This window comes from Martes martes (assembly GCF_963455335.1).
Source record: "Martes martes genome assembly, chromosome: 6".
In the NCBI taxonomy this organism is placed as follows: domain Eukaryota; kingdom Metazoa; phylum Chordata; class Mammalia; order Carnivora; family Mustelidae; genus Martes; species Martes martes.
In genome coordinates, this window is record NC_137893.1 from 146370833 (window position 1) to 146380192 (window position 9360).

Sequence of the window (9360 nt, forward strand, 5' to 3'; positions counted from 1 at the left end):
TCTGCCTCTCTCCTCCGCCCGCACCCATGCAATCGGTTACCAGTCCCTGCTCCTTGATTTCTGCTCTCTCTCTGCCTGGTGAGCAGTCACTGCTGGCTACCTAGTTTGAACCCACATTTTTAACGTTTGCAGGTGTCTTCACACTCTCCCATGTCTCCAAGCCTCCAGTCTGTCCCCATGCGATTCCTCCTCACGTGAAAGCCAGAACCATCAAACCCAAACTTGTCTCTTCCCTGATTAAAATCTTTCTGAGGCTCTCCATTGTGTTTGGAACACTGTCCATGCTGCACGTGGTTTGTAAGCACACCCAGGATCTGCCCATGATGTGTCCATGATCTGCTCTGTGATCTGCCCCACGATCTCCCCACGATGTGCCCATGATCTGCCCCATGATGTGCCCATGATCTGCCCCACGATCTGCCCACAATCTGTCCAGATCTGCCAGGGCTTCTCCCCAGCCACACCTGGAAGTATCCTGGTATCTCCTTGGAAGTTAACCCAAGAGATCTGCTCTGTCTTCTAGACCTGTCCGTGAACATCTGCCTTCGGCCTGCAATGTCCCTTTCCCCTTGGTGCTCCGAACACATAAAGACAGAATTGAAGTTCTGAGTCCTTTTGTTTGTTTGTTTGTTTGTTTAAGTTCTGAGTTTTAAATAAGATGACTTGCTCCGCTACCATTCCGCCGGCATTTGTACTGGACTCACGGGCTAACTTACCAATTCCCCCACTCAGTTTTCCCAGACAGGAGTCGTCCTTTGCCTCTGAATGTCTGGTGCAAAGCACAACACAGGGCATATGGTCATGACTAGATAAATACTAAATTATCATGGAAAGAACTCTTGCCCCCCCCCCCCGTAAGATGGCACTCTTGGGTCATGGAATGCTGTAAACATCTGAAACGGCGTGGAGATTTAGTCAGACATACCTGCTGTACAGCTCTAGCTCTGGGGACCTGCTGTCGTGAGGGAGAGGTGACCACAGACCTTGGAACTATGAAGTTTAAAACCCCACATCGGCCTTCACTAACAGGGTGGACTTGGGCAAGTTTCTTAACGTCTTTCTGCCTCTCTGTTGATATGAGTTTAACAGTAATTTCTGTAGCATGTACTTATTTCAACATTTATTTTTATTTTATCAACCAATTTAAGATTGCTTGTTGTTCCAATTGGACCTTTTCCAAGATATCCATAAAACAGGAGATAGATGTATTCAGGGAGTCTTTCTTGCTTTTTTTTTTCCCCCACTAGGAAATGCTAAGGAATATGTCACAGTTCACTTACAGACCTCCTGTTGGTTCCAGAGCAGATGTCTGCTGACATGTCTCCCTTTCTCCCATGTCTCAGGTCCAAGAGGCTTCCTGCCCTGCCTGTCCTCTCCGGGAGAGATGTGAATGTGGAGGTACAGATTCAAAGAAAACATGAAGTGTAAACTTTGGCTCCCTAATCGGGCCTTTCTGGCTCCTACTGTAGGGATCATGACGATAATGGAGAGAGAAGAACATGGCCCTCCGTCTCCAGGCCCTATTACTTCTTGAGGAGTCCGCCCGTGAAGTCAAAACCCTGTTGTGAGGTCAGGAATCAACACTTGGAGCCATTAAGTGGTCCTGCCAGCCCTAGACAATCAGCCCAGCCCCAGAAACTTCTCACAGGGGCTCTGCTCTCTCCGGGTAACATCACTCCTACAAGCCATTCCTCCTCCAGACTCAGCTCAGAGTACAAAAGACACAGTTGTGTTGACAAAGTGGTGATGCACCGGAGACTGGACAGCAGAAGGCCGGGAGACTTGCTCCGAGCCTGGAGGGACACTGGCCGAGTGTTTCCCTTTTCTGGAACACGGAGTGACCACTAGGGTCTGACAGACGGAGGCTTGACTTTCCCGTCTGTGAGGAGCCAAACTGGCAGGGAAAGGAAGGGGCCAGAGCACCACCTCTCCCGGGAAAAGATTAAAACCACTTCGGTGGGAGGAAGTGACAGCAAGCGCAGCACACGGGGTGCCCTCCTCGAGGGTTGATCCGTCAGGGACAATTACACCAGATTTCATCGAATTCAAGTCAAGGTCAAATTACATCCAAAGCTCCTCCAAGCGCTCGCTGAAGAAAAAGCAGTGAGGGATGAGGGGGAGCACCCCTGTGGGACGAGAAAGGGAGTGAGTTCTTCCGGCCAGGTGAGAGCAGGCTAAGGTTTAGAGAGAATCTGTTCCTCCCCGGAAAAATGCAAGAGTGTGGGCTGTACTTGTTGCCTTCCTGGCGCGTGTCTGTTCCCGAGGAGAAAGTCGGGACAGTGTCCTGACCGCTCTCACCCCGACAGAGAGAGGAGCGGGCGAGAAGGGACAGTTCTTTAGTTGCGAAGGTTCGGTCCCACCCAGTTTCATTCTGCTGTTACTGTTAGATATCTTGGCTCTTCACCTTCTTCTAGGTTGCAGATTGGGACCCACGCGGTGAATACATAAAGTTCTAGCCCGAGATCTGGGAGACATTTGCTGTAGAGAATTGGAAGACCCCCAAGGCTCTTCACAATCCTGATGTCCAGATCAGGGGACGGGGACACAGGCTATTTCCTGTGGGCATGATGCCTTCGGGAATGCCCTTGGTCCCGGTTCTTTGGGGTTTTTGATTTTGCACCAATGGAAAATGAAGAGGCTGGTGATCTGAAAGTTCCTCTCCCGGCACAACCCTGGGCGGGTGGAGAGGGCATCCCAAAGTTGAAGCTGCTGCTTGTCGTTACTGGCCCAGGGACAGGGGTGCTCTGAGCAAAGGGGGCCATGCAGGGGCCCCCAAACATAGATTTTCCTGCAGAAATGCTCGCCCTCCCCAAGACAAAAGGTGTGCTCTGGTTGGTCAGGCCTGGGCTGTTCTGGCTCCAGCCCTTTCCAAAAGGTGAGATGGCGCCAGGGGTCCCACTTGGCACTCCTCCAATGCTGAACGCCCCAGGGTTGGAGCTCGTGTCTGGGCCAGTCCCACTGACCCCAGAGTCCCCACAGTCCATAGGGGTCACTAACCCCCCAAAAGCAAAAGGGGGTGGGGCTGTGCTGCCAAACACCGAGCCACAGGCCACATTCTGGTGCGTCTGGGCCACAACCCCCAAACCAGTACTACTTGCTTGACCAAAGGGAACCCCTGCCGCAGTGCTGCCAAAGTTCGGCCAGATGCCGGCAGGGAGGGGATAGGCAGAGGCCAAGGCTGTCAAACCCCCAGAGGGTGACTTTGCAGTACTGCTTAAGGCCGGCTGAGCCGGAGCGGGGGTTGGGGTGGGGAAGGCTGCAGCTGAGTTTCCAAAAATGAAAGGGCTACTGAGGCTTGGGCCAAGGGCTGGTTGTGGGGCCCCTTGCTTCTGCCCACCTGTAGCCCCCAATGCCTGCTGGAGAGTGGCTCCTGGGGAGAGCGGGAAGAGTGGCCCTGAGCCGGCCCCTGAGGGAGACCCGAGTGTGGATATGGGAGCGGAGATGCTGGATGGTAATGAGGGCTGGGGCGAGGCTACCAGGGCTGAGGCTGGCAGAGGACAGCCCATACCCCGCAAGCTGGCCGTGCTTTTACTAGGGGACATCTGCACAGCGCTGGAAAGAACCTGGCTAAAGATGGTGACCGTGTGCACGGTAGGAACAGTAGTACGTGGGTGTGCTGGGAAGACGAAACTTGTGGTCGGGGTGAAGCTGGCCCTGAAGGCACAGGTAGCCCCAAGAAAGAAGGAGTGGCTGGTCGAGGGGGTGGAGTAAGTGTTGCCCGGGGTACCGGTAACATTCACGATGCCCAAATCCAATGGTGGCATGAAAGAACGGTCTGTGGGGGTGGTGGCCATGGTGCCAGAGAGAGCCTTGACTGGGCCATGGAGGAGGTGGGCTGAAGCAGGAGAAGCTAGAGGAGAGGTCTGCTCGAAAGAGAAAGGAGCGATCGTGGGCAGGGCTTTAAGGGGTCCAATGCCGTCCAACATAGGCTTGGAGGTGGGAGTCAGGATGCTTGAAGATGTTGTAGTGGCCACTGAAGTTGTGGAATATGAAGAGACCCCGATCTCACTCTTGGGTGGGAGCCCCAACACGGGGTTTGACGTGGGGTCCGCAGAAGCTGTGGCTTTGGGAGGTGCAGAGGCAGGAAGATGGGGCGCTGGGCTGCTCATTCCGGACAGAGGACTCAGCCCAGGGAGCACCGCAGGGCTGACAGCAGTCCCCTCGGCCTGAGAGGATGGAGGGGGCCATGCGGCATCAGTGGCCGGTGATGTGGGAGAAACAGAGGTCAGAAGGATGGAAGCTGACATGGGTCTGGAGTCTGAAGAGGTGCCTGAAAGGGGCTCTGACTGTGAGCAGCCCTGGGACGACAGCGGGCTGCCCTCCTTCAGGGCGGGATGGGCCACGCCAACGGCCTCTCCCATGGCTGGTGGGAGGGCCGGGGGAGACTCCCGACTTTCTGTGAGGCTCTCCAGCTGTGGATTTGGGCCCTGGGTTGGAGCCGGGCCTGCAGAAGGCAGGGCGAGAGGCAGGGAAGGCTGAAGAGCAGAGCACGTCTCAGAGACAGAGTCTGTGGTGAGGTCGGTTGTCTCCTCTCCCGCTTTATTGCTCCCCTGGAGTCCACCTTTCTCCCCTAAGGCCAGGTCCTCTCCAGGGTCTGCATCGCCGAGCTGGGGAGGTGGGGTCGGTGCCAGCAGGTCCCCAGGACTAGAGAGCAGCCCAGAGCTGCCAGATGCTTCTGGGGACCCGTCTGATTCCAGTGAGACTGGGGAGTGAGACTGATGACCCTTTTCTGTCTTTTTTACTGGCCATTCTGGTGTCTGTAGGGACACTCTGGAAACACTTCTCTTCCAGAGCTCAGAGAAAGTTCTCGAAGAGCTGTAAGAACTTGCGATCGCATTTCTTCTGGAGCCGAGCAGGCCACCTGTGTGTGCGCTGGCCAAGGAGCTCAGGGAGGAGCAGCTGGGCCTCTTGGTCAAGCTGTGATCCCAGTTCCAGGGCTTGAGGCTTCTCTTCAGAGGCCCAGGCCTGGGCACAAAAGAAGGGAGAGCTCCGTGTCTCACCAGGGGCTTAAATGCGGATGGTCGGGTGTCTGGACTCCTGCTCTCACTGTGCGAGCCCTCGGGAAACAGTGGCTCATCACACCGCACTCTCCCTTTCTTGCACTCTCTGAGGGCCCTCAGCACCGTCTCCTTTGCACACGGGTCTGGGGGCTTCTCAGAGGGTGAAGACCCTGCAGAGTCGATGTCCTCTGCGGGAGAAGTGGTGGGAAGCGCTCTCCGCTCAGGAGGAGCTATCTTGACGGTCACCGGGCTCCCTGCTGCCCTGGGGTGCCGAAGAGACCAGATAGTCCGCTGGAGGTAACTGTCCCACCAGTCTGAGGGAAGAGGCCCCACGATGGAATTCTGGGACCTCTCCATGGGAAAGCGCCTCCAAGCCTCATGGACCGCCCACGCGATGGGACTGGCAGGATCCCGGTTTGGCGGCCTCCTCGCAGGTCGGTGCCGCGGGGCCGGGTGGGCGCGGTGGACGGGCCGAAGCCGGTGGACTTGATGAAGGGGCTGAGCCGGCCGGCGGTTCCGCGGCCTCTCGGTCGAGTCCGTGCGCGCCTGCGCGGGAGACGACGCCTGGGACCCCGGCTTGCCCAGGTAACTGCCCATGCGGGGCGCCGAGGCGGGTCGGTTCCCCAGGTTTCTGACGGACTCGGCTGGAGTCGGAGCGCGCCGTGTTCCGCTGACGGTTGGGATCCTGGCGCGAGGAAAGTGCGAGGGTCTCGGGGCGCTCGGCAGCCCCCAGGCCCGGCACCCACAGGTCGGCGCCCCGTGGGAACAGAGGAGAGCGGCCCCGGCAGCCCCAGGAGCTTGCGGTGCGGTTCGGAGGCTTCGGCGGGGCGCTCGTGCCTTGCGCTCTCGGCTGCGGCTGCGGCGTGCGCCGGGGAGGGGCCGGGGGGCGGCGCGCGGCCTGGGTCCGCGCCCGCAGCGCCGTCCGGGAGCCGCAGTCGAGTGGGCGCCGGGTCTCCAGGCTCTGGCTGCGGCCACTCGGGGGTCCAGGCGCGCGGCCTCGGAGTCGGGGCGAGACGCGGGGTCCCAGCCCCGCGGGGTGGGTGGGGGCGGCGCTCGGAGCGCGCAGGGCTGGGGAGCCGACGGGGCCCCCTCGCCGCCAGCAGCCCTGGACGCTGATTTGGGGGATTCGGCGGGCGTTCCCCGCGCTTCTCCTTTCCCGCTGCCCTTACCTTTTCGCCTCCAGGGCCAGTCCTCGGCCGGAAGGACGAGCTCCTGCCGCCGCCGCCTCCCGGACCCGTCCCGGCTCTTCTCCCCAGGGCCGCATCCAGGTCGCCCCTCAGTTGTCCGCGGGACGACGGGAGGCCGGTGGAGAGGGGCCGAGCGCGGCAGTGGCTCCGGGCGCAGCCGGCGGTGGCGCCGCGAGGCCGGGGCGCTGCCCTCAGTCCCGGGCAGCAGCGGGTCGGGACGGAGACTCCAGTGACTGGCTGGAGGGCACACTCTTCCCGGGCGCGCAGTAGGTTCCCTTCTCGAGCCCTTCGTGACTTTCTGTGGATGAATCTGCTCCTGGAATTTCCCCTGCCCGCGATTTCAGAGCCCTCGGGAAAGAAAAGTCCTCCCTGCTCCATTCAGTTAAAAGTAAAGGGTTCCGAATAGAAGATCCGAGAGGCAGAGATTTCTGGGCAGAGGAAAGGGTTGAAGTCTTGTGCTTCCCGGGAGTCAAGGCCCGAGGCTGCTCTCGCCCCCTCTGCTGGGCGCCCAGAGGCCCGGGTGGTTCCAGATCGTGACCTTCAGACGGGCTGCCCGGAGGGTTTCTGCGCTGTCAGCCTCTCTAGACTCCAAAGTATCCTGAGCCAGAAGCAATTTTTCACAGATAAAGTGACCACAGGGTCAACCCCAGGGCTCCCCGACCCCGGCTCGCAACCGAGCAGCCATTAAAGTTAACCCGGGAAGTTCCCTGCTCACTTTCCAGAAGAGAGAAAGCGAAGGGTGGGTAGGATCCAGCAGCAGGTCAGCCTCCGGGGAGTTGAACCCAGGGTAGGGGCAGCACAGAGAAAACCTTGAAACTGGGCCCTGAATTAGTGTGTAGGGGGCAGGCTGAGCAGGTGATGGGCCTGGGGAGGGCAGAGGACAGGGGGCAGATCTTGGGCAGAGGACAGGAGAGGGTCCATGGGAGGATTCTTTTAAGAGAAAGTAAACATGGGAATAACCAGAATGTCGGCAAATGGAACCTAGTTAAATAAATTATAGTACAGCTGTAAGATAGAATAACAAAGATAAGGCAGACCTTTATATATTAATGTTTGTCTATGTCCATGATACATAAGGCTTCTTCCTAACCTCATATAATTTTAAATTCTAGGCTTTATTTGTGTGAAAACATAGCTGTAGATTTCTAAGTAGAGATGTGGTCAGCAAAGAAGGGAGGATATTGACCAAAGTACTAACATGCAGTTATCTCAGGTGTGGTACTGGAGTTGGTTTGCAAGGAATTCTTTTTGGATTTCCTGCACTGTGTCTTATTTTCTACAAGATTCTATCTCATAAAAAAAAATCAAACTATTTCTATTTAAAAAGGAAGTTTAAAAAGGAAAAAAAGTTAGTTGCAAAGAAGATGTATTTGAACTCAGTGTCTGGAGCCAGGAGATAAGAAGGAGGGTGTTGAAAGAATTCGGGATTCCAGGCAAGGAGGCCTAAGTAGGGATGTGGACTTTGATCCTTTGACAACCGCTTGGCTGGGGTGCAGAGAGAATGAGAGGGAAGAACAGAAGATCACTTTGAGCATTCTTTATGCATGACGGCTTGACAATAGTGGCACTGAGTTAGAGGTCCCCGCCAGGTAAGGAGACAACATTAAAAATCTTGGTGTTGAAAGAAAACATTGATCAACTGGATTTCATTAAAAATAAAAACTTCCAAAAAATAAAAATAAAATAAAAACTTCCACTCAGCCAAAGACGCTGTTAAGAGAATTAAAAGACAAGCCGCAGACTGAGAAAATGTTTGCAAAACCTATCTGATAAAGAACTGGTATCCAAAATATACATAAACCTGTCAAAATTCACAATGAGTTTTTTAAAAGCTAGTTTAGAAACGGGTAAGTCACCATGGAAGATACATGGATAGCAAATACGCATGTGAAATGACGCCCGACTTCGGACATCAGGATCAGGAGAGAATCGCAAAGGCAAGCATCAGTGAGATACCAGGACGGCCACGTTAGAGTGGCTGCAATCCAGGACCCTGGTGACGCCAGATGTTAGTGAGGATGTGGAGCAACCGGAACTCTCACCCATTGCTGGTGGGAATGCAAAATGGTACGGCCGCTTTGGAAGACAGTTTGGAAGTTTCTTACAAAATAAAACATAGTCTTACCATGCCCGCTGGCCATCAAACTTCTAGGTATTTACCTAAATGAGCTGAAAAGTTGTTCACACAAAAACCTGCACATGAATGTTTGTAGAAGCTTTATCTATAATTGCCAGGAATTGGAAGCAACCAGAAAACACTTCAATGGAGGAACGTGATAAACCATGGCACAGTCCTACAATGGAATATTATTCAGCACTGAACAGAGATGAGCTAGCAAGTCATGAAAGGACAAGGAGGAGCCTCAAATCTGTATTGATTGCTTCCTGAACAAAACCAGTCTGAAGAAGGCTACCTACTGCGTGATTCTAACTATATGACATTCTGGAACACACAAACCTAAGAGAGTAAAAGGATCAGAGTTTTGGGGAGTGGGAGCACAGGGGGTTTATTCTCTATGAAACTATAATGGGGGATACATGGTGTTATGAATTTGGCAAAACCCATAGAGTGTACAGCAGAAGAGTGAACCCTGATATAAACTGTGGACTTTAGTTACTAATAATATATCGATGTTGATTCATCAGTTTTAACAAATGTCCCACACCAATGCAAGATGTTGCTAAGAGGGGAAACTAGGAGTGCAAGGGGGGGGAGGTGAAAGTATATGGAAACTTTCTGTACTTTCTGTTCAGTTTTTCTGTAAATCTAAAACAGTTCTTAAAAGATAAAGTCTGCTAATTTAAAAAATTAAGATAAATTTTCATTGTCTTGGAGCTTAGACTTCCATGCCTCACTCCTCTTCAAATTGCTTTGCGATTTGTAAAATAGTGCCATAAAATGTAAATCCCAGGAATGTAATTATTTTGTTATTTAAGCAGGTAATGCACACATTCAGAACATTATCAGGTATGCAAGAAATTATGGCAATTTTTTAAACAGTTTTAGTCCACAAAACTGACAAGCAGTTTAGCGTAGTTTAATTTATCCATCTGCCCTCCTGCATAACTTAGCCTTCCCCAGGACCTAGGCCCAGCGCCTTGGGATGAACTGTGAACTCAAGTTGGTTTTGAGGAAGCTCCCAGCAAATATGTTTTAAAGAACCAGTAATCAG

The 9360-nt window shown here is 54.0% G+C and overlaps 2 protein-coding genes across 2 annotated transcripts; both read right to left on the bottom strand.

The window, feature by feature from the left end:
- Positions 1-2549: 2549 nt before the first annotated feature.
- Positions 2550-3794, bottom strand: LOC308344431 (POM121-like protein 2; the record flags this gene model as incomplete). Its single annotated transcript, XM_080805973.1, has 1 exon — positions 2550-3794. One exon carries the CDS (start codon positions 3792-3794, stop codon positions 2550-2552), a length of 1245 nt encoding a protein of 414 aa, XP_080662099.1.
- Positions 3795-4123: 329 nt separating this feature from the next.
- On the bottom strand, positions 4124-5597 carry LOC308344432 (POM121-like protein 2; the record flags this gene model as incomplete). The annotated part of the gene is made up of 2 exons (XM_080805974.1): positions 4124-4166; positions 4288-5597. 2 exons carry the CDS (start codon positions 5595-5597, stop codon positions 4124-4126), a joined length of 1353 nt encoding a protein of 450 aa, XP_080662100.1.
- Positions 5598-9360: the final 3763 nt, after the last annotated feature.